The sequence below is a fragment of the Tenrec ecaudatus genome, chromosome 9 (assembly GCF_050624435.1).
Source record: "Tenrec ecaudatus isolate mTenEca1 chromosome 9, mTenEca1.hap1, whole genome shotgun sequence".
Classification (NCBI taxonomy): Eukaryota; Metazoa; Chordata; class Mammalia; order Afrosoricida; family Tenrecidae; genus Tenrec; species Tenrec ecaudatus.
The window spans coordinates 112090469-112116570 of NC_134538.1; the positions used below are offsets into that span (position 1 = coordinate 112090469).

The 26102-nt window shown below is 41.1% G+C and overlaps 1 protein-coding gene across 2 annotated transcripts in view; it reads right to left on the bottom strand.

Moving 5' to 3' along the window:
* The window catches only part of GRM3 (glutamate metabotropic receptor 3), a 92050-nt gene that overhangs the window by 52110 nt on the left and 13838 nt on the right, over positions 1 to 26102 (bottom strand). For both annotated transcript variants that reach the window (XM_075557643.1, XM_075557642.1), the window contains exon 2: positions 19626 to 20481. In XM_075557643.1, coding sequence (XP_075413758.1) covers positions 19626 to 20481 — 856 coding nt within the window. The remainder of the gene's footprint in view (positions 1 to 19625; positions 20482 to 26102) is intronic.

Genomic DNA, 26102 nt, shown 5'->3' on the forward strand with positions numbered 1-26102 from the left:
TTCTGAACGCAGTTTTGCTCGAACATCATTTTTTTGGGATGGCTGATTTAAGAGAACAGCATGTGGCTGTGAGATTTTGTTTCCTGTTTGGAAAAAATACCACGGAAACTGCTGTGATGTTAACACAGCTTAGGAGGACAGTGCTATGGGAAAACTCAAGGATAGGAGTGGCTTTCTCATTTCAAAAGAGGTCAAATGCCGATTGATGACAAAGCTCATTCTGGACCTTTGTCAGCTTCCCAAAAGGATGACAATGTCAACTTGTAGTGCATTTGGAGTATGTTCCACCAGGTCAGGCTGTTAATCAATCTTTCTATTTAGAGGTTCTGAAAAGATTTCATAACACTGTGCCACAAAAAAAGGCCTGATTTGTGGCAGAAGGGGGACTGGTTTTGCCGCCATGATAATGCACCTGATAATGTAGCCATTTCAGCGTGCCAGTTTTTGGCAAAAAAACAGCACGCCTCTTTTACCCCCCACACATTACTCACCTGACCTCACCCTGCGACTTCTTTTAGTTTCAGTGAATGCAGAGGGACAGGAAAGAACAGCGATTTCATCTTAGAAAAGTGAAGTAAAAAACGAGGGAGGTGCTGTCAGCCATCTAAACAGATGAGTTTGAAAAATGTTTCCAAGAATGGAATAGCAGATTAGACTAATGTATTATGTATAATGGAGAGTACTTTGAAGGTGATAAGGCTGTTTTGTGAAAAAAAATTAAATACATAGTCTTTTGGGGGGGAATCTCCTCATATGCTGTACAAGACCTCTTTGAAGTGTTAACAACAACACTTGAATGAGAATTAAGGTGCTTCTGACTCAAGTCATGGTATTTTCAATCACCTCATATGCATGGGAAAGTTAGGTATTAAATAAGGACGGTTGAAGAAGAATCAATGCATTTGATTTATGGGGCTGCATAGAGTATGGAAAGTACCATGGGCTGCCAAAAGAGCCAACACATCTATCCAGGAAGAACTACAGACAGAATTCTCCTTGGAAGCAAGGATGGACCGACTTCATCTCATGTTCTTTGGATATGTTATCAGGAGAGACCAGTCCCTAGAAAAGGACATCGTGCTTGGCAAATAGACCAGCAGGGAAAAAGAGATAAAGAACTGGAACAAGCGTGACACAATGGCTGCAATTGTGAAGACGGCGAGGACCAGGCAGTTTCGTTCTGTTGTGCTCAGGGCATGGTGATTTGGTACTTACTTGGCAGCACCTAACAGGAACAGGAGGAGCTCTGGTAGCATATATTGGTAACAAGTTGGCCTGCTAGCTTCAAGGTCAGCAGTTTGAAACCACCAGGAAATGGTAGGACTTTGTACTCCTAGAAAGAGTAGCAATCTTAGAAACTCACAGGGGGTAATTCTACCCTGTCCTGTGTAAGCACTATGAGTTGACAATGACTCAATGGCAGTGAGTTGAGAGTTGGATAAGAACAACAAATTGATTAATATGTCAACACTGATAAGTCTCTTTAGTTTTCTATATTCAATTTTTTGATCTGTGATTAAGGTTTTAAAATATGCTCTATTCTAACTCTTTCATTGTTTCTATCACTTCCTTTCTCTGAGACGCTCAATGGCATCAATTCTCACTCACAGTAAAAGTCAAAATTCTTACAAGGCACCCTAAAATATCTTGACTCCACTCCTTGACTGACTTCAGCTCCTCCATCTCTTCTCTGCGAATCCCACCCAACCACGCCGGCCTCTCTGATTCTCCTGGAGTGTATCAAGTAAGCTCGCTCTCATCTCAGGCCTTGCTGCTGGGATGACCCTCCCCCGCGTCCCTCTTGGGCAACATTGGTTCATATCAGAAAGTGGGGAGTCACACGGCTTGATTACACTCTCACGTACCTCAGGGTTTTGCTCAGAAGCCCAATTATCAGTGTCGCCTCCTCTGACCACTTTATATGAAAATAGCCTTCATCCCCTCCCCACATCTCCATGGAGTTTCTTATCCACTTCTCTGTTGACATTTTTCCGTGGCATGAATCACCATGTGCCATACAATGCATTTGCTAACTTTCTTAAGGAACACAAGTTCTATGAGAGTGGGTTTCAATGTTGGAGTCTCGGGTCTGAGCAGGATCTGATGTATGAGAGCAGAGATGAAGTTCCCCAGATAGTCACAATCCATCTGTAATCCCATTTTCATTGGAAAGCCTTCACCGAAGGAGTGGCATGTGGATTCTCATCCTATTTAAATACAACCAACACTTCTTGTCTTCTTAGAAACTGGAACACTGATCATGTAACTGGTAAGGCCAGTGTACCACACCTGCTCGATAGTCCAGTCTGGGACTCGGCATATTTGTAGCCACTTGTCTGTCAGCTCGTGTCCTGGCTTATGTGTTGCTGTGTTGCTAGAGGCTGTGTTACCAGCATTTCAAACAGCAGCCGGTTCACTTAAAGTAAACAGACTTCAGCAGGGCTTCCGGACGAAGAACAAACTACGAAGAAGGAAGAGGCTGTCCACTTACAAAGAATGAGCCACTGAAAACCTTATGGATATCATTGAAATATTGTCAGCTACTGATCACATCATGGATAGAATCCGAACATTGTTAGAGATCGTGCCAGAAGATGAGCCTGGATGCTTCAGAAGGCACTCAAAAAACACGACTGAGGAAGAGCTGCCTTCTCAAAGTCGAGTTGCTGTAAGCTGCAGATGGAATACAGCCTGTGGGACGAAGCCGCCAGGACCCGCATGTGCATCGAGGAACAGTGCAAAGTGGAGAGGAACAGCTGCAAACATCAACTAACTATTACTACTTGGTATGTATGCAGAATGAATATAAGAAATTTGGAAGTTGTCAAAAAATAAAATGGAACATAAGCAGATTGACATTCTAGATTTTAATGAGCTGAAAGGCACTGCTATTGATTGACCATTCTGAATCAGAAAATCATATGGTTTATTATGCTGGGGATGATAAAGAAGAATAGTGTGGCATTCATTTCAAGTTCTAGCTTGAAATACAATGCAAATCCACTCAGTCGAATTATTATTCAAATGTATGCACCAACCACTAAAGCTAGTGAAATAGACACTGAAGAATTCTACTAACATCTTCATCTGCAATTGATCAAATATGCAAACAAGATACATAGATAATTATTGCCAATTGGAAAGCAAAAGTTGGAAACAAACAGGAAGAAATAGTAGTTTGAAAATACGGTCTTGGTGATAGAAACAAAGCTGGAGATAGCATGATAGAATCTTACAAGAACAGCAACTTGTTCTTAGCAATTATCTTCTTTCATCAACACAAACAGAAACTGTACATTTGTCCAAATGGTATACACAGAAATCACACTGACTACATCCTTGGGAAGACAATATAGAGAAGCTGAATGCCAACAGCTAAAACCGGGCCAGGGGCTGACTCTGGAACAGACCATCAATTGCTCCTAAGTAAGTTCAGGTTGAAGCGGAAGAGGTTTAAACCAAGTCTTTGAGAGTCAAAATAAACCTTGAATGTATCCCTGTACCCCTGAATTTTCAGAATTTTGAGAAGATATCAAGAATAGTTTTGATACATTGAACACTGAAATCAGAAGACCTGGTGAGCAGTGGGTTGATATAAAGATTATCATTCATGAAGAAAGCAAATGGTCATTAAAAAGGCTGGAAAGAAAGAAAAGATTAAAATGGATGCCAGAAGGGACTCTGAAACTTGCTCTGAATGGTCGCGTAGCTGAGGCCAAGGGACGAAAGCGTGAGGTCAACAAGTCAGAGCATTTCAAGGGCGGTTCAAGAAGACAAAGTAAATACTGACTGATACAGGAAACATCAAAAGAAAATGGAAAGAATACACAGTCATTGAACCAAAAAGAACTAATCAACATGCAACTATTTTAAGATGTAGCTTATTAGTAAGAACCAACGGCACCGAAGGAAGAAATTCAAGCTGCACTGAAAGCATTAGCCCAATCAAGGCTCAAGGAACTGAGGGAAAATCACTAAAAGTTTCAACAAGCTGATGAAGCACTAGACCAGTGGTTCTCAACCTTCCTAATGCCGCCACCCTTTAAAACAGTTCCTCATACTGTGGTGACCCCCAACCATAACATTATTTTCGTTGATACTTCATAACTGTAATTTTGCTATTGTTATGAATCGGGCAACTCCCGTGAAAGGGTCGAGAACTGCACTAGAAGCACTTACTCATCTATGCCAGGAAATTTGGAAGACAGCTACTTGGCCAACTGACTGGAAGAGATTCATATTTGTACTCATTTCAAAGTAAGGTGTCCCAACAGAATACTCAAATTATAGAACAATATCACTGATGTCACACGCGAGTAAAATTTTGCCTAAGATCCTTCTGCACTGGTTGTGGCAACAAATTGATAGGGAGCTGCTGGAGGTACGGCAGGATGCAGAAGAGGACATGGAACAAGAGATGTTATTGCTGATGTCATTTGATTCTTGGCTGAAAACAGAGAATATCAGAAAGATATTTAATTTGGTTATTGACTATGCCGAGTCTTTCAACTGTGTCCATTAGAAACCATGGATAACCTTGAGAAGACTGGGAATTTCACAACACTTCATTGTGCTCATGCAGAACCTGTCCATGGATCAAGAGGCAGTTGTGTGAACAGAAGGGGAACTAAAGCATGGTTTAGAACCAGGAAACGTTTGCACCACGGTTGTATACCTTCACCACCACCAGCTCTTCGGTAGGAAGACCAGGCTTTCTATTCCCATAAAGAGTTACATTTCGGAAACTCACAGGGGCCAGTTCTAACCTATCTTTTAGGGTCGCTGTGAGTGTGGTTTTGTTGTTGGTATTGCCTTTAAACTGGGAGGATCAATTATAGAATTTAGGATCTGATTTCAAATCCATGATATTTTCTATTTCTCTGTTACATTGCGTGAGTGATTTAATCCTCTCTTATCTTCCTTTACATTGTCTATAAAATGATGAACAATAGCACCCCCATCCTAGCTTGCATGTTTATGGTCAGGATTAAAAAAAAAGAAAACATGTTGGAAAGTGATTTAAAAACGATCACAATGATTACTAGAATTTTAGGGTTCTGTATGTTTGGCAATTTCATTTCTGATGGGTCACGAAATGCAAGGGACAGGAAAATAAACCCAGTGCTACCCCATGGCTTATGATGGAGGGAAAAGGGATGCACATTTGAGGAATAATAATAATTAATTCAGTTCCTTGTTTCGAAGCTTGGATGACTAAATGTAAATGGTACAGCATTATCAAAAAGAAGTAGAAGACTGGAAATAACCTATTTTGTTCTCAATTTTGTTGTTGATTCGTACTAAATTCCACTATAATATTTAAAATGCAAAATTATGATATTATGTTCTCAGAAAAAAACAAGACAAATATTCCTTTTGTATAATATTTGATCACTGGATTAATTCAACAAGGGAAGAATGTTTCAAGACAAAAGGCAAAGAGGAACTCGATTAATTTCTCTAGTGAAAAGGAAATCATATTATATTGAGGACCAATTACCTATAGGGAAATTTTTATAAATTTTCTAAGAAATCCAGTTGTGGAAGTTGGTGACACTCTTGGTTTCCTTTAAAAATATTTATAATTTAGTGTTTAAAGATATTGGTTAAGATGACAGAGAGTTCTTAATGAGTAAAAATGAACACGATATACATAGCTGAATTATTCAAAGGCTTGCTTTTTGATGACTGGGGAATGGTAAATTGTCTTTATTTCAAATTTGATTAAAATCGAGACAATCAAGGTTTAAAATTTTATTAGACAATAAACAATTTAGGAATAAGAAAGTTGTATTTTATTTTTAAGTCCCCCAAGAAGTTTATGTGGTGCTACCATGGACTGTTGGTGACTTAATCGCCTACTAGTAAAAATTTATGATGGAAAAATCTGAAATTCTAATCTATGAAAGTATCAGTGATATTTTTGTAACATTTTGAGAAATAAAACGGAATTGTGATGTGTGCTATAAACCAAACAACTGCCACCATCACCTACCAGCATGAACATAATAATTAAAATTTTCCCCTACACCAAACAAACCCACAAAACAATTATTGCTTAGATGGAAATTCTGTAAAAGTTTCAGACACTCTTTTCCTCTTTCTTTGATCGATTTACTTTAAATGAACTATGTAGGCTTGTAATGAGAGTGGAAGGATTGGGTGATAGGGAAGACAAACGCATTCTTAAATAGCATTTCAGTCCCAGTGACTCGTAGCCTAGTTTTGTTTTCTTTGCAATTTACTATTGATTCTTGGAAATAACAGTCTGGTACTCAACTACTTGTGTAGCTTGATGCTCTTAAAAGGAAGGTGTGGAGTATCTCATTGGAGGCGTTTGCAATGAGTCATTTCTTATTAAGACATCATCATGGCAATTAATGAAAAAGTTAACAAATACCTTTTTTGGATAATGAACATTTTGAGGCAATCACTTATCACGGTTGTAACCACATGTGGTAAGCTGAGCAAAGTGACAGTGCTCTTGTTCTTATTCTAGGTCCAGAATAATTTTTTCTAAGAAGCATTTCTGGGAAAAGATGTGTGATGAAAAAATGTATAGACTTAAATTGGCTTTGGATACACTTATTTGTTTTGTCACTTTGAGAATAGATTTAGCTTCTTGAGCATCATTTAAATTTGTAAAATAGGGAGAAATAAAATTTACCCATCTGACAAGTTTTGGAGAGTTGAGCTAAATATATATAAAAAGGCTATTGTCAAACAATAAATGCTAGTTATTTTTTCTTCTTTTCCATTTTCAAATCAGAGCTCTTTTGGTTTTAGCTGAAGTTCAGGGGAAATGATAGATTAATGATCACAAATAATGCAATTTTGAAAAATATATTTTCATACAGGGAGGTGAAAAAATATATATTTCAGATTCTATAAAATCAGATCAATACTTTACAGTTTCAATTTCACTTTAATTTCAATGAAAACTCTGAATTTTCATTCAGATTAAATTAACAAGGAAAAAATTATGAACATGCTTGGGTTGGGTTAATTTTTTCCCTGGAAAATCTTTTCTCCTGCCCTATTTATATTGAATCTTTGTCATATCCAGTACTACATCATTTAGAAAATCTCCGGATCTGCTCACTGTGATAGCTCCTTTGTTAATAATAAATATATGTTATTTATACTTCGCACGATGCTAAGGATAATCTGCAATGGAGTTTGGTTATAATTATCTTGTTGTTCTTACTAGTTGCTAAGCTATATAAGGGCGGAAACTATTCTTTAAAACAAAACCCTCATATTTTTGCATACTTTTTAGTACCAGGCACTGAATCACAATGAATAATGAAGACTCTGAGAAATTTCATAAATATAACATGATATTTTGTCTTCACTGTGTGCATATGTCACTATTGTCCCCAAGTCCCCTGAATGTTGTTGAGAATATTTTCTCTACCAGCTCTATGTGTGTAACAATCAATTCACCATCTCTTCTTCACTTTATCATGAAGAACCAATTCTATAAGATGCTTGTTTTGGTAAAACATGAGCTCTGTCGCTAACCTGCTAGTTTATTACAGAGAGAAAATGTGAAATTTTATCTCAAAAAGGAATCTAAATAACCTAGGCCAATGGCTCTAAAGCTAATCTCTTATGCTTGAGTTCTCAGTGATAAATCCTCTGGAGCTGAAACAGAGTAATGGGAATGATTTCTGGTAGGTTGGCTAATTGAAGCAACACATGGAATTGCAGTAGTATTGTTGTGATGGTTAATGTTATAGGTCAGCTTTCTTAGGTTATGAGTCGCCATGCTGTGGAAGACATTGGACTAATTGTTCTTCCAAAATATAATACTGTGATTACACCCAAGATGTGTTCTGATGTGTCAGCCTATCAGCTGTAAGGAGAGTTTCCTTTGGGGGGGGGGGGGAGAGGGGGTTATCCTGAATCCAATCTATATGGAGACGTGGATAAAACTCACTTGCTTGCTCTTGATTCTGCATCTGACTTGGAATCATCTAACCTCCAATTAATTCTTGGACTATGAGACAGAATCCTCTGCCTGTCCTGAGCGTTTGAGGACGTACTCGCTCCCGCATCAGTAGGACTGGTCTCATCCAGTATGATAGCTCATGTCACCTCCCTCCCCATGAACCTCCTTCTACAAGCCATATAGGATCATTAGTAATGTTGAAATGTTTATTATCAATCTTAGTCATAGGATAATATGTGATAAATGTGGTTCGAAGTTATTTAAATGCAATATTTCTTAGATTATATGACTATTAGCAACAAAACTTTTGTAAACTATTTTACACTGAATTATAACATATGTAACTAAGCAGAAGCTTCTTTTGAATTTTCCTTTTCATTTAATTACTATATTTTAAAATACGTTATTAATAAAGTTTCAAATATAAAGTACCACACATTGTAGCTAACATACCTGAACATTTAACAAAAGCAGTGTCTATAAAAATACCAGCATTGATGAAAAAATGTATCTGCAAATGAAACTACCATGATTTGAAGCACATTTTATTTGGGTAATAACGATCGCTTTGACTGGAGTGCATTAAAAGGTTCAGAGTCAATTAGCATGGCATTTTAGCTTTGTAGGTATATTGACACATGTAAGCTGGGCTATGATACATGTTTTGTTGTTATCCCTGAACTACAGGGACATTTTATAAAAATAGTTACAGACTGTCGTTTTGGTGTCATTCCCTCATACTCACCAGTGTCACCAGTGTGATTCTAACATCTCTGTGCCACAGAATGATGTGATTGCTGTGAGCTAAACATCAGCCATTTCACCTGTCGGTTTCGGGTTCTGCTGCACCTGCAACGTGAGTCAGGAGAAGCCTCCAGCCTGGTGCCTGGCGCATAAACTTAGTCCTCTACAGACACCGCAATTGCAGGAGCGCTTTCCTGAAGATCTCGCTCCCAGTTCACTAACTTCGCTTATGGAGAGAGCCTAGCCTAAGACTTTTGGCACTGAGAGCGGTTCTACAAGAACAGAAAATGTAAGCGTGATTTTTAAAATTTCTTTTCAAGTCTGGCTATTCGTCAAGGCGCCACTGATTCTCTCTCCACCAGTCGAGAGGGCCCGGCTAACCTATGTCAGGTTGTGGCAAAAAATACACAAGAACACACCACCAATGGAGAAGATATTTGTGAGAAACAAGGTTCTGGGTGATTGTGTGTTGTACACATTTCGACCATTTTGAGCATAAGAACAATAAGCTGAATGCTTCAGAGTCATGTTTTCATATCAAAGACCTGAAAGTTGTCATTTGTGCCCTGAGAAAAAAGCCTTAGTTTTTGTCAAAGCCGAGCGAATATTGGTCAAAATCAAACCTAGAATCTGATTGTAAAAGTGTATGAATTACATCAATTGAATTCCCAGCCTTGAATAGTGTTTGAAATTAAAGTTAAGGTATGAGTTCGGCAGAAAGGGATCCAGAAACTTGGCATGGGGACATACAGGCAGATACCCAAGAAGATAGGGACAAGGCGTCTCTAAATTCGACTGGATCCCTCCTGCCAAGGCACCCAATTAGTTCTCTTCCTTCATCAGCAGGAATTGCTCAACCTTTGTAAACTGCTGCCCTCCATGGAGCTCTCATCCCTTTAAACTGCACTTGATGAGCGTAACACAGGTGCTCCTGAAGAGCCGGAGTCTGAGACATCACCTGGGACCAAGTCTGAGGCAGATGCTTTACAAGACAGTGCTGACTGTCTCCAGGACCCATCTCCACAACTCGCTTTTGCTTTTAGATCTATAACTAGAGTCAAGTCATCTTCTTCTCCTTGTCATCCAGCGGATCCTGACTCAGTGACCCCATAGACAGGGCAGAACTGGCCCCGTGGGGTTCCAAAATGGTAACTCTGGATGGGAGTAGAAAGAACTGCCTTTCTCCTGCAGAGCTGTTCGTGGGTTTAAACTTTCAATCTCGGGACTAGCAGCTCAACAAGTCACAGTGATCCCCAAAAGGTGAAGTACAATGTATGAACCAGGAAGAGGTACACTACACTTCAAAATAACTTTATTGAAGCTAGACTTTTTTTTCTGACTTATACAGAAAGCTGTGGAATATATATAGGGAGGCTTTTAGGGGTGGGGAATACCTGTGTGAAGAAGATTCACTTTAATCCGTCTGAGTTTATTAATATGGGCCTAAATCTTCCATTCAATGTTTTAGCTCAAGAAGGTCAGAAAAGATCTAAAAGTTTACTTAGTTGGCTCATGGGAGCATGGATTGGGTGGTGGCATTCACTAAATCAAGATGAAATGCTGGAATCATATACTGTAGACGAAGGCAACAAGGGCCTAAGAAAACTGACATGTTGCAGTCGATTTATTAGGTTGGGTACACAGACCCACACATAGAGTGCCCAGAGGACACACCTTTCATCACAAGGATATGGGACCTGTTTGTGAAGGGAGCTGAAGCATTGGAAGACAGCTGCAAATGTCACTTTATGTAAGTCAAATTGGACAGCGGGAACTGCCCCCAAGGAAGTCCAGGTGACCCCCTGGGCTGTGAGTTCCACTTCTCTGGTAAGATTTACAGCCTCGAAGCCCCAAAGGGGCAGTTCTATGCTGTCATATAGGGTCACTGTGATCCTGAGATCCAATTCAATGGTAGTGAGTTTTGGGTTATTACCATGGGGCCAACTGAATCTTGTGATGGTAAGTGCCAATTGGTAACACTTAATCATAGAAATCTATAAGGGACAACAAAATCAAAGTATTCCTCAGAATAGTCTAACTAGTAGTTCTGGCATGGACTATTCAGTCACAGTATTCTTTAAGAGAAATAGATGGGATGTCTACTATTTACAAGCTGGAACAATTCTAGGTCAGATAAGAGACAGTGTAAGCCACATCTCCAGAACTGAGAAGCATGGCCCTCATTCAATTCCAAAACTTGAGTCGGCATGCAGACCCACAGGTAGATCCTTTGCATTACGGGCGGCTGGGTGACTCTTGAGGAAGGCCCCTTTCAGGAAGAACCTCACAGTCCTGTCAAGTATTTATCAATTGCTTAGCCTTTGCCAGTCAGAGGGGTCTCTAGCCTTTTATGAGCATGAGTGTTCATTAGGGAAAAAGAAATAACCAGATATTTCTGGGCCTTCTCTGCACAAATGCTGATGCCCAAACTACCACACATGGTCCAAAAGACGGTTTATTCACCATGATATATCCCATCCATCATTGCTTCAGCTCAAGGGACGCACTTCGTAGCAAATGAAGCCTGGCAATGCGCCGTGCTGCAGGAATTAACCCACTTTACCAGGTCCCCCATCATCCAGAAACAACTGGCCTGACAGAACAATGAACTAGCCTTTGAAAGACACAGTCGGTTAGATGGCAATACTTTGCAATGTGGGTGCAGTGTTCTCTAGTAAGTTATATATGCTGTAAACTAGCCCCCAATACCTGGTGGTTTTTCTCCCATACCCGGGATGTGTGGGCCCAGGAATCAAGGAGTAGACATGGGAAGGCATCCTTCACTATTACCCTTGATGTCTCACTTGAGTATTTTCTCGTTTGTGCCCCGAGGCTCTATGTTCCACAGGTTAGGGGTCTTCGTTCCAAAGGAACATATATAGATGTCCTTGCTCACCCACCAGCTTTTGATACTGCATCTGACTTGTCTTCACTGGGCATCACTCGATAGCCACCACCTAACGTGCAGATTTGGGGGCTTCCAGCTCCCATAGTCCCCTGAGTCCAACATCCAATCTGCTGATTTGGGGTTTCTCAGTCCCGGTAAGCATCCAAATCAGGAGAAATTTCTAACCTGGCCTCTGATTTGGGACTAGACAACTTCCACACTGCATGAGCCATTTCCTTACTTCTCTCTCTCTCTCTCTCTCTCTCTCTCTCTCTCTATATATATATATATATATATATATATATATATATATATATATATATATATATTTCATTAGTTCTACTTCTCTAAAGAGACCAGCCTAAGATAATTACAAACATTTCCGGTAAATCTACTACATATCTACCAGGAGAGACTCCATGAACGGACAGGTAGTAGCAGGGTAAGGTTAATGATCAGTCTTCAAACATGTAATCATACTTTTTTCCAGCCATTTAATGTTTGTATGAACATATTTTGTAATTTTGATATTATTTAATAAATGTATCAGATGGTTAACTTTCTATTAGTAAAACTATTTATGGTTCTCTGATTTAATTATATCTTTCAAGATTCTGAAGTATTACTAATTAGTAATTTAACGGATGGATCACTGGTGTCTTTAGAAGCCTTTAAAAAAGTAGGTTGTGGTGACCAAAGAATATCAAGAATGCAGTCCAAGCATATTTTTAAAGGTAGCTATGTTTCAGAAATATGCGCTAAATCATTTCCTCCATCTTCTGACATTTTTGCAAATTAAGTTTCTGTAAATCCACCATCTTCTCCAACAAGTGTAGAATCATGGAAAAATAGTATAATAATTGTACTTTTTTTCATTTCATCACAATGATATAACTTGTAATTAACTTATACTCTAGTATAAGTGGACCCGAATATCAGCCAACGCACCTAATTTTACCACAAAAACTGCAGGAAAAAATTGTTCTGAAAAACTCGACTTATACACGAGTATATATGATAATCTATTTCCTTTATACTTCATCAGCAATTGTTACCCGAACCTCGCCCCCTCGCGACAGGATAGCCTCTTAAAATAAAGCAAATTAAAAATGAAGATTTAACACTAATATTGCAGCTACAATGATAATGATAAATAACAAGGAGTAACAGTAGCAGAGCGTGGGCCCCAATGGGAAAGTAGATTTCCCAGAGGTTGCTTTTCTCGACGTGTGACCTTAAAAAGGGAGTCATTGCTCAAGCCTCCGAGACACCAAAGCACAGAGACCGGTGCATAAACAAGTAAATAACCACATTGGCAGTGCCCTGTGGTGCTTTAGATGTTATCCTTGTGACCCCAGGAAACTGACCAGAGAAAAAGGGAAGAAAAGAGTACAAAGTATTTATCTTTACGTTTTGGAAATGCCTTTGATCAGCAGAGCTGGAACAGGTTCCTGGACTTTTGTGGGAAGCACAAATGTTCCAGGAGAGGAAGCAAGGTCAAGAGCAGTTGCTCTTTCAGGGACTTCAAAGCCCATTCATCTAACGATGTGGCCATTCATTACCGTCTTGGCTTCCTCGCTATGCCTTGGATGGCTGTGCACTGTGCAAGCGGAGAGCCTTACTGGACTGTTCTGAAGTACTCCTTGGAGTTCAGTGCTCCAGAAAACCTGCCTTTCCTTTCCTGAGCTCTGTGATGACGGCCCTAACCAGGAATGATCCTCTTCCCTATTGGATGAGTCACACACAGAAGTGCGTGGGGCAGGGAGGCTGGACTACCATTCTCTGTCTCGTCTTCTAGGTGTGGAGGATTGTAAATAAAAGACGAAGTTGGACATTTCCACCAGGCTCCAGGTCCCTGAATTTTGGTTGTTAGTCTGTTCCTTGCCTATTATCTAGGGAAGAGTGAGCAAGAGAGATAAAGAAAACAAAAGAAAAGCAAAACAAAACCAATTGACCAACCAAGAACCAATCTTAGCTGCTGTGTCCTATCCATCCATATTCTCACCATCTGGCCACCAGTAATAGAATGCTCTCTTTGCTTGTTAGCGTTTGATGAGCTAATTGAGAAGCAGCCCAGGAATTTAAATAACACACAAAGGAGTACAGAAAGAAATGCATTTTAAACTCATTGATAAGCCTTTCTTTCATTATTTTGATAAATATCACTGCATCTTTTAGTATGTGCCAGAAATTGTGTTAGGTTTTGGTATTAAGGAGGTTAACTTCCTGATGTCTTGGTGAACTTACCAAAGTGGCATTGGAACGGGTGACATGACTTTTAATCCTGCCTCTGCCACTAATCAAATAAATGACCTTGCGGGTCCTTAATCAATTCACCTGTAAAACAGTGATGGATCTTTCTTAGTTCTAATGATATTTGCTTTGAAATTTATCTCAAGTGGAATAACAGAACATACCCAAAGGAGAGTCCTCCGGTAAGAGCAAGCTTTTTAAAAGTCAGGTTTTACTTTTCTTTCTTGCAATTCATTTTGTTAATGAATAAGACATTTACATTAAAATTTCACAAAATCTTATCACAGATCTATTGATTGCTTCCCCCATTCCTAATTCCTTTAAAAAAATATAATGTGTTTCTGTGCCAGAATCTGTTGAGTATGCGGAATTTAAAATGAAACATGTTCTGTTTTCAAAGAGGTCACAACCTAGAGGTATGGAAGGAAACACGAGTCTAAGGCTACTCATAATTCAACAAGTATCAACTGAGACCCTATTATGCTTAGATGTGAGGGATACATCAGTGCATAAAATTATTTATGATTTTTGTTTTCATCGTGTTTATATAGTAGTGTGAATATCACACAATAAGAAATAAACAGAATATATTAAACAGAAAACCCAAAACCACAAAGTTCAAACTCAATGCCATACAGTTGACTCTGACTCATAGGGGACCTATAGACCTGAACCCAGAAGATTTCCCAAGCTATGAATCTTTATGAAAGCAGATTGTGATAGTGCCAGGGGGACAGGACAGAAATAAGCACCAGAGAGTAAGGACTGACCAGGTAAGGCTCTTGTATTTTGACTTTAATTCGAGTGAAATGGGAGGCCTTCCTTTGGGATTTTGAGCAAAAGAGTGATTTGCTCTGATTTATGCTATGAAAGGATATCCTGATTGTTGTGTAGGGAATGATTGTGGGGGCTGGTTTGAGGTGAGCCAGGGTCAATTAATGAGGAGGCAATTACAGAAATGTAGGCTCGAGGTGCTGGTGGCCAGGAGAAGTTAGTAGCAGTAGAAGGTGGAGACCTTAAGCTTAGATGAAAATTGTGAGGGAAAGGAAAATCCCAGACTGATCTAGAAAAAAGAAGAGGTGAGCTTATCTCCATTTGGGGAATTGAAGGGATGTTTCCTAAAGCAGGTGTTATTTAAGTTGAATCGTAAAGGGGCACCGAAAATTCCAAACTCACTGGCACTGAGTTGCTTCCAACTCAGCGTCACCCCATGGGGCAGGTGAGAGGTGCTCCTGTAGGCTTCCGAGACCGCAGCTTTTACTGGAGCGGAAAGTCTCTTCGTTCTCTCTAAGGGTGGCTGGTGGTTTGGGATCGCTAACTGTGGGCTGAGCAGCCCCAGAGATAACCAACCCAGCACGCCACCAGAGGCACCGGAGAGGTGAAAGTACCAAATGGGGCAGATAAAGGTGGGCTGGGGGGTCTAGGTGGAGGAGGTAGCTTGTGCAGAGGGCACAGAGAGAAAATTGAAGACGTGTGTTTTGAGGAATTGCAAGTAGTCTCAGTGGACAGAGGAGTGATGGTGGGCGCTTGACACTGGTGAATGTTGAGTGGTAGGCAGTCTTCGGATCCTACTTGAGAGCTCGCTAGTTATTTAACAACCTGGAGTCCTGCAGTCAGTTGTGAAAAAGAAGAAGTCAAATTGGATTAACGTCAAGCAAGATTCACCGTGGCCAATATTGAGCTACAAAGTGGATATGTGTTGGGGAACGAGGGAGCATTTTCATCTCTGTGGTCTCAATCCTCAAAGGCCCTGCTCCTTCATTCTGTAAGGCAGGGAGTGCTCTCAGCCTTCCTCATGCCGTGACCCTTTAATACGCTCCTCATGTTGTGGTGACCCCCCAACCATAACATTATTTGTGTTACTACTTCATCATAACTGTAATTTTGCTACTGTTATGAATCGGGTGACCCCTGTGAGAGGGTCACTCGACCCCCAAACAGCTGCTTTAAGGACGAGAGCATTTAGGAATCAGCTACAGCTATTGTTTGTCAGAATATTCACGCAGCATATAATTCCCTAACTACAATCAGATGGCTAGAAGAGGGCTTTTCCAATCCAATAACCCATGATTGAGTCTGGGTCTGCAATTCAGTGTTTACTACTAAGACTGGTCCACTGCCTCAGTATTCACGTTGGAAGAACAGGTATTTCAGGAAAAAAAAGGAAAATAAAGCTTTTTCAATAGCTAGAGAAAAAAACCTTACAGTATGTTAAGACAGTAACATGGCATGCAGGTTATAATATGTTACCAGTTTCCAAGTTAAATAAACACACACACACACACTATAAAATAGTTACTACATAGTATATCTAGTAAGTGTATACTTAGTTGCTACAATTTAATCACTACAGATAGTTACTATCTGTAGTGATTAAATTCTGAATTTGCATTCTCCTTTGTTTAATTATTTGTATTTTCTTCCTAGCAGAGTGCTAAAGTTTTATAGTACAGCTCCCCTCTTAATGTTTTAATCTACATATTTAGCTACATATTTAATCTACATATTTAGCTAATCCAGTATCTTGACATCTACCCATAGTCTTGCATTTTCTTGCCCAATTCTCCCTGCTAAGAACTCTTTATGCTGTGACTGATCTAAATTCCCTCTCTCTTCCGTAGATTAAATCTGTTCTTTGTCCTTCCTAGTCTCTCCAGAGATGTAGAATGATGGGTAATGTCTAACAAACTGAGAAGGCTAAAATAGCACTGGTTAGATCTGGACAGTCAAGCCAAATTGTACAATTGAAGTCCATGATTGAACAAGACATATAAAAAGAAAATACTTTTGTTTTGTTTATTCAAATAATGGCCTTATTTCTTCACTTTTTTTGTTGTTGCCACCTAGGACCCAACAGTCAGTGGAATAAAAGAACAGTGTTTTGTTATACAAAACATATTTCAAAGGCTCTCTCAAATTTCACAGTTCCCTTTATTTTAGCTGTTTATGTGTAGATATGCTTGCATATTTGAATTTTAAAGAGTGAAAAATGAAACAAACACAGCACAGTTCTAGATGTTGTGAAAAGGCTAGATGATCACCCAAGGATATTCTGAAGGGTCTGGGCATGCTGCTGTGTCGTATTCATCTCTAAGAATTAAGTGCATTGCAGATGAGCTTGGGAGATCTCTGCTCTTTTATTCTGGAGTAGTGCTATTCACGAGGAGTCTGGCATGTTTAACCATATTCCTCTCTACTGACTCTGAGCTTATTTTTATTTCCTGGAGATGTCAAGTGGTAACTGATCTGAAAATTTGAAATGAATGCTGAGTGATTATTACGTTTATATGATTTGTTATTTTTATATAGGATATTCCTGTGAGTATACAGGACATAAAAGTTTAATCTTTACCACTTTCTTTAGTCTTTCTAATGGTAAGATTTAGGTATCCATTAACGGAAGATGAGATAATTAATTGCTTTCTGCTACTTTTCATCATCTGGGGATGATGAAGGGAAAACAATCTGCGCCGAAGGTAGGTGAGCAAGAGTCATGCTGATTTCCAAGGCTTCCTTAGGGGTAGCATTCTGGAACAGGAGCCAAGGTCACGTGTCCCTGCTCGGTACCACTGGTAACTTTGCAGAGGCCACTTGACTTCTGCACAGGGAGACCTGAGAACTGCCCATTGCCCCAGACAGGAGTCCGTAGGATGACGCGAACATGAAAACTTTGCGTCTGCAATGATATATGTTTTTTTAGAAAAATAAAGTGTTTTATTTCAAAATGCTGGGGAAGGTTTAAAAGATAAATGTCCATTATATAAAAGTTTTATATATATGGAAATTATAAATCTTCCCAAATTGCTATCACTACAAAAGGGCTAAATATTGCAAGTTAGCCTACCATATTTTTTTTATGTATAACCAATAATCCTTGCTCCGATGACCCTACTAAATGATCACCTTAGGGTTCAACTTAGTGACACATGTAACAATTTTGTTGGAGAATAAGTTCAATGAAATGCTCTGTGCAAACAAGATGGAGCCTTGTTTGCTAACCCACTGGCTCAGTGGGTTATGAATTGAGTTGCTAACCAAACGGACTCAATGGCAGTCGGTGCAAATGACAGTGATGACCCCACGGCATGCGCGCTTATTAGCAACTTAAATAAAAGAAAATATCTTATTACTGTAATGTTTTCAGCATCAATGATCTCGTTATGACCAATGATATTACTTACCCTTTTGTGGTTTGAGATTATGCTCCAGTCTCCAGAGCCGGTAAATTGATGAGCATGCCATCGTAGATTCTGCCAGCTTCAAGATGTTGTGCTCATTATGTTAGTAATGCATTAAAGCACAATATTATATTCAGAAATAGGGAGGGCATTACGAAATAATAACAAACCGCTTCAAGTGCACCTTTGTATGTTCACTGCTGTATTAGAATTATCTTCACCCATCTTCAACTTGCTTATGCTTAGGCTCATAGGTAACCAAGTCTCATTTCTTAAGAATATGTGAAAGGAAAAATCCCACAACTCTAAATACCCCTATGGAAATGCTTCTGTAAGCAGAAGTGCCTGGAAATCACTGGAGTCTGGATCTCATCCCCCCACCCCCCATTAGGCTCAGGGAAAGCAGTGCCTTTTTTCTGCCACCCGCTGTGAAAGTTATGAGATTCCTTTGCTTAAATCACCCACAAGGAAGGCTCAGAAGTTCATGTTCCTTAGACACAGTTACCAGTTCTGTTAAAGAAGATTAAATACCCATATCGCACGTGCCGTCCCCTGCAGCGAACAGCAGGAGAGAGAAAATGGCGCATGCCCCACATTTAGAGGCTACCACAGTGGGGCGATCAGTCCAGCCGAGACAGTCTTTTATTTTCAGTGTACTGGCCAAGACAATCGCTCGAAGCTTAGTAAGAACATCACAATTGTATCTTTGCTCATTTATTTACTAGTTTGGAGCTTTTCATATAGTCCTGAAATAATGATTTCAGGGTTGGGGAATGTGTATTTGATTCCTCATAAGACACACACACACACACACACACACACACACACGGTATGTATATGTGATATATATCAAGGAATCAAACACCTAGCTGTGCTGGTGGCACCGTTGGGTAAGCATTTGACTGCTAACCATGAGGTTGGTGGTTCAAACCCACCTGCCGCTCCATAGGAGAAAGCTGAAGTGTATGCTCCATTAAAGATTACAGCCTTGGAAACACTGTGCGGGGGCATATGTGCAATACAGATATATTTGGGAATACATATTGTGGAGACTTGGATATCTGCCACTGCCATCAAGTCCATCTGACTCATGGTCACCCTATAGGACAGAGTAGAACTGCCCCTTGGGGTTTGTGGGGCTGTAAATCTTTGCTGGAGGAGAAAAGCTTATCTTGCTCCCTCAGAATGACTGGTGAGTTTGAACTGCTGAATTTGGGGACGGATATCGTCTCAGTAGAGGGGCATTGAAAAGGATGAAGATCATCCACACGATCGATGGACACAGGGACTGTAACACTGGGCACAGACATACGAGGCTGGCACAAGATGCGGCGGCGTTTCCCTCTCTTGTACACGGGGTCACTCCGAGTCAGAACGGACTCGCTGCGCCCCACAACAACAGATTTGGATAGATACCTGTAAACCAACAATACATATGTGTTTGGAATTTATCTGGCATTTGAGATGAATGCAGACTGGTGCAAAAAAATGCAGGCTTGTAATGGTTGGTGCTCATTATCCAGGTAGGCTTAGGCGTCAAACAGGAGCTGGTAATACACATATGTTCACCAGTCTGTGCTCTAGGAGGCGTTGAAGGCCGATTGCTTACCTGTGAAGTTGATTTTCAGCAGGTACTCTTTGTACAACTTCCTCCCGTCGAGGATCTTCATGGCGTCACAGAGCTTGGTGGTGTTGGGGCAGAGGGTGCGCTGCATTTTGTGCAGGGCGTGGGCCATGGCATACACCGCGTTCACCACAAACATGATCTTGGATTCCTGCTCGTAGTTGCTGCTGTCGATGGCCAGGTGCTTGTCGCAGGGCCGCCCGTGGTTGCGCTTGTTCTGGAGGCTGCACTGGAACTTCTGCTCCCAGAAGTCCCGGAACCAGGGGTTGCGGTGGTTACTGGCGGGGTTGAGCCCCTGGAAGTAGCGGTCGAACTGGCGGACTGGCTGCGAGGCCAGCTCCAGGGTGATGGCGCCGTAGGCCACGTGCTCACTGCCCTTGACGATGCTGTCCTGCGCGCCCCAGCCATCGCTGGCCACCCAGGTGAAGGAGGCGTTGGCGCGGCTGGCTGCCGCGATGAGCTCGCGGGAGTCGTCGCCCCGCATGAAGAGGACCACGACCCGCGCGTTGGGCTTCTGCAGCAGCTCGCGGATGACGCTGTCATAGGACTTGCGGATGTTGGAGCGGCCCACCTTCTCCGCAGTGGCGATGCAGATGTTGCGCACGCGGGCTTCCTGCTCGAAGGCTTCGATGCCGGTTTCCCCGTAGTCCCCCTCGGAGGCCACGGTGGACACGTAGGTCCAATTGAAGAATCGCAGGATCTCGGCCATGGCCTTGGCCTGGTAGAAGTCGGGGGGCACCGTCCTGGCAAAGTAATCATAGCGAGACTTGTCGCTGAGCTTGGCACTGGTGGACGCGTAGCTTATCTGCGGGATCTGGAAGAGCCGGAGCAGGTTTGCCACCTGGGGAGGGAAGCAGAGACAGGGTGTCTTTAGAATCTCAGAGGTAAATCATTGGAGATGAAAAATGAATCACGGTCTACTTTATGCCCCGGGCTTTTTTCTCGCCCAACTCTCTAAACTTGTGTGGCTCTTTCTCTTTTTCACATCGACTTGCTTAGTTTTACATTTATTGTGAATCGGGTGAAGCCTTACTGAGTTTTACACTCGACGATTCATCTGCATTTTGCTTCATCTCGTTCCGAACGCAATACACTCAATGCAACCCCTTTCGTCCCACCTTGCCCCTGTGATTCCCATGGACCCTTCTGAACTTGCTCCTTGGGAAACGTGCTGCTCCTTTGACCTCAAATGGTTGATTATTCTAAGGGGTGCATCCCTCACTGTTATTGTCCTTATAAACCTGGGTATTGCTTCATTGAAAATTGTGTGTGTGTGTGTGTGTGTGTGTGTGTGTCTGTAAGGCTCAATGCGGGGAGGTGGTGAGGGGACTTCAGCTCCTGTTTCTCCATAGTTGTTCTTTAGCTGTTTCCTTGGGTACCATATTTCCAGCATTTGGGAACAGGTTGAAACAGGTTGCCTTGGGGAAAAGTATAGTTGAAAAATGAGAAGGGGGCCTCTTGCTTCCCTCCAAACTTTATGAATAAGGTTTATCCCAGATCCAGTTCAGGTGTCCGTGGTAAGGCTGTTTGGTTGATGACTTACTGGGTCCTACCTAGTTTGTCAAGGTACACACCAGATGGCACCCAAGAACAACAACAAACAACTTATCTGAGGAGGACACTGAGATGGGTTTAAGTCACTTGCCCGAGGTGTCACAGATTATAGATGGAGGGATGTTACTTGCTCTTACTCTCTCAGACTCCATAAAAAGAAAAACAGACGACACAAACTTGTCCTAATGCATTCCTCAAATGTGAACACATCAAAGCATACAACTAAATGGGTTTGCCTTCCACGCTGATATATACTTAACCTTTGTCTTATATAAAAGAAACACATTCTGTTAAATGTATTGTCGATATATTGTGTCAACCTTTGTCTATCTTAGATGCTGAATTTATAAAGGATAAATCTGTAACCAGGTCTACATTTAATTGTTTATTTTGCTGGATATATTGAATTAAACTGAAAGAACTGTCAAAAACACACAAACAAATAAAAGTGAGCTACAATGAATTAGTCAAATTCCATTTTCAGGCATTTTGGCCGCTGCTGTATTAAAAGAGTCTGAGTCTTATCTGATTCCCATTTCCTCATTTTTTGCTAAAAATGATAATCTCAGAAAACTTTTAAATTGGAAACTGTATGCCACATGGACAGTCCCAGTTAGACATTTATTATCTAGGTCAGGAGACAACAACAACAAAGCAATCAATTAAAAACAAAACAAAACCCCTGAAACTCTACATAGTCCACTCTAACTATGAGTCGTACACTTGCCTAAACAGAAAAACTCGACAAACATTTCCTTTTCATCAATTAAAACAATTTTTATACAAATGCTACTCTTATGATATTTTTGACTGAGATCTTTTGAAAAAAAGAAACACCTGCTTAAAATGTTCAAAGCTTATTCGATTCAAAATTTATGTCTTGTAATTTTCTTGTCAATATTTTACTGTTTTATTTACTATAGAACAAAGACAGAAAAAGTGAAGTCAGATTTTCAAAGATCAGCTTATGCATAATTAACAGTATCTGCATAATTGTGTTTATAAAAATCTATTTCTATCCAGACTTTGGTTCAATTATATAATGGACTAAATTTAATCAAGAACTGCACTGAAACATTCCAACTCCAATTCTAAGTACTGTGAAATTTTCTTCTGGAAATTGTGGCCTCAGGTTTATGTGTGACATGTCACAAGCACAGCTTGAAGTAAGCAGCTGTTAGCTAAGAGCACAAGCAACATAAAACAACTGACATCTGAGCCCTAATTAATCATCATTTCATCTGGCAATGACACTAACAGCCAGGTGCACACACAGCCACACAGCATGTCTGTGGAGATCTGGTCTGCTATTAAAACTGACACTTGATGTAGGCCAGAACCATCAAAAATGTTTTCTATAATTTTAAAATCTTCTTGCCTCTTACTTAACTACAAGGGGAGCAACCCACAAACCTGGCACTCAACATACCATGTAGTGCAAACTGAAAGCCCAAAGCTGCCTTCTGTTTGGTAAAGACTCTTTATGTTCTAAGGTATGGGATATTTGGTGGGAGTGGGAGTAGATGAGGTCTAGATAGGAGAGCCTATCTCTTCTTTTCTTGGAACTAGAAGATCCTGGACAAAACCGCTCTTACTGAGTCACATGAACATAAACAGATTGCTTGTTTACTCAGCCTGATCGGCCTGACTTGTAGAAGAAATACTTGTCTTCTTGGGATGTATGTACCACTGTGCCAGGCTGGGTGATGAAAGTCCTGCATGCACTGGCGTGGCTTGGTTACGGAGTTTCTGGGTAGAATTGGAGATGCCCTATCTTTTCTATACTGTTTATGTCTCCTCTTCCAGATGCATCAGCGCCCGGATCCCCCAGGGAGAAGAGGATGAAAGGGTCTGAAAGCGCCCAGAGCCCCGCTTTTCTGGCAGTGAGGCACCATGGGGAAAGGATCCTAAAATCCTAAGCGGTTGGAACTTTGCTCTCCCAGAGGGGTAGGAGTACTGAGAGGTTGCACAGGACAAACATGAACCAAATGTTGTTGTCTTGACTGACAGGATCCTGTGGCTTCCAGTCTACCTCTCCAGGACGCCTAGAACAATTGACCAGCAAGGCAGAATGGGATGGAGAATGAGGACGCGTACAATGATGGCAGTATGGAACAGGTTCTCTGCTCCCGGCAGGAGCAAGCACACAATGAGCTGCGGGCCGCTTGTGAAGAGGGTGGGCTGGACTACAAGAGTGGTTATTGCCACCCATTTAAGGATCGTTCCCCCAAATGAAAATAATAACTAAGGAGAGTGACATCTGCCGCTCAGTGACTGTATGAACTGAGAAGACAGCAACTACCCCAGGCAAAGGAGGACACCTGGTGAGGTGAAACAGGATATCAAACACTAATAAGAAGTAAGTAAAAGCGCCATCGTATTCACTCTGCTGACTTTCTTGGTCCCTCCCTTCAAGCTGAGTTGTGTGTCCCTTTTCTGAGCGTCTCTGACTCTTCTCTCTATTTCTGTCACGACACGAATCAAATGATGTGGCGATTTCTCTGTTTTATACTCTGAATTCCGTTGCTGCAGCCATCACTTTTACAACAGGGATCGTGTCTCATGCGGCTCCATTCCTGATATGGAGTAGGGTAGAATCGCTTTTACGACAGGGAACGTGGCTCATGTGGCTCCATTCCTGATATGCAGTAGGGTAGAAGGCACGCCGCCATGTTTGCTAACTTCATGAACTGACAGTGTGCTGCTCTACCTCCCACGGTTTTCCATTTCCAGGATAGATTTTGTGCAAGAGGAAATCTGGCTACCAACAGTCAATTCCACATGTTGTTTTCCATTCTGAAACACTCTGATAGGCAATTTGCTGTGCAAATCCTTCAATAGTCATATGGCCCAAGGAAGGGACACATAGCTAAACATGGGTGTAGATCTCTGGGAATCAGTAGCCAAGGTTTTTAGACCTTTAAAGCCAATTTTTCCAGATTATCTCTGTGTACACTGCAAAAATGCACAAGTGGGAGGAAGTCAATATTATATCAATTGCATCTAGCTCTACAATCATCCTTTTAGTACTCAAACTACTTGGTTGCTCTTATTGATGTAGATGGTATGAACTGAGAATTGTGCTCCCCTCCAAATACATGCTCAGGTCCTAACCTCTGTACCTGCACACACCATCCTGCTGTGGCAATAGAGGGGTTGCTTTTGTTACTAGGCCATATCAGTGTAGCCTGGATGCCAATCACTTTTAAGTTATTAAAAGATCAGAATAAACGGAGACACACACATAGGAAAGAGAAAGACAGATGATATAGACAGATGTATCTATAGGCCCAGGATCCCTAAGGATTACTAGTCACCACTAGATGTTGAAACAGACATCAGAGAACCTTCCCCGAGAGCTAAGCACTGAATTCATATTTGTAGCATCCGGGACGGTGAAAAAGAATTTTTTTTTTAGTTTGATGTTCAAAGCCACATGGTATTTCTGGTGTGGTGGACTTGACAATGAAGACAACCAGCTTCACCAAAGGAACTAGCACTAAGGTTTGCTGGTATGAAAAGGTTTGGTTCTGTTTGAAGACAAATGTGTTATTTACAAGGCACACAAGCAGCCAAACACTCACATCAGCAGCTACCATGTCATTATGGTTCTGCTTTGCCAAGGCCTCTAAAACGTTTATCGTTCCCACGATCAATAGTTGACTTTAGACTATAGGCATCCAAATTATCCTCTCCTGATGAGAATTTTGAGTTAAAAAAGAATTTATTTGGAAATTTTTCTCTTCTGAAAATGTTTAGCACATCATGGTGATTCTTCTTTGTAGGATTTCAGGTGTCATTCATCTTTCAAATGCGAAGGATGGACTGTGGAAAAGACCTCAGGTAGTCCATTAGTTTTTGGGACTTCCATAAAAAGAGAATTTAGAGAGGGAATTTCTGAGTCTCTTGGTGAGTTTCCACATCAGTGCGATGGTCATGTGGGGCCAGGCACACAGGTGCACCATGCGCTTACTTCAAATGTGAAATCCGCCCCTTCTGTGATGACGCACTGCTATGTTTCCCCCATTTCACAGAAGACAACAAGCACAATGCAAGTTCAGAGTCTACTAGAAATAAGTTCAACACTAATGTGATTGGTTGTCTACCATGAGGAGGCTTTTCAAAACTCAAAGGCATTGGCTTCGGAATCTGAATCGCCTTAAAGACTGAGTTTTAGTTACATTAAAATGAACAGCACTACCTGGTTTTTCTGTGTCAGTGATTAAAACACTCTACTTCAACCCAAAAGGTTGATGGTTCAAACCCACCAACTTCTGTGCGTGAGAAAGACATGGTGCTCTGCTTAGGTAAAGATTTACAGATTTGGCAACCCTATGGGGTAATTCTCTGCCTTTTAGAGCCCTGTGAGTTGGAATCAACTGGATGACAGGGGGTATGCTTTGCTACCAAAAAATCCAGATGGTAAAGAGGCATTAAGTGCTCGTGTCCAAGAACAATGCTATCCACGGAGCTGAATTACATCCATTTGCAAAATTAAGCTGCTGTGCCTGGATTGGGCAGGAAAGGACTCAGCGATTGCTTCCGTGGCTTTGCCTTTGTATCTGGTGCTGTTCACTTATTTCTTTGGGGTCTTTTTCTAAGAATAAGGCCAGACCTCTAATTGTCTTATCATTTGCCCCATGCTGGAATTTTTGTTTGCTTCTTTCAGTTAAATGCATGTCTATCCATCAGTGTGAAAGCCAGCCACTGCCACCTCTGGGTGCTGGCACCTGTACAAGCTGCTACCTCATGGTACAGGTTATTACCTAAGACCAAGTCTACAAGCTGTGAAGCTGCGAGACCTCCACGACCTTCCTTTTCAGATGGATCAGATCGCACTCTTAGCCATGCAAAACCCCAGATTGATTTACATCTTAAACTGGAACTGGTGGTGGTATGTAGCTGAGA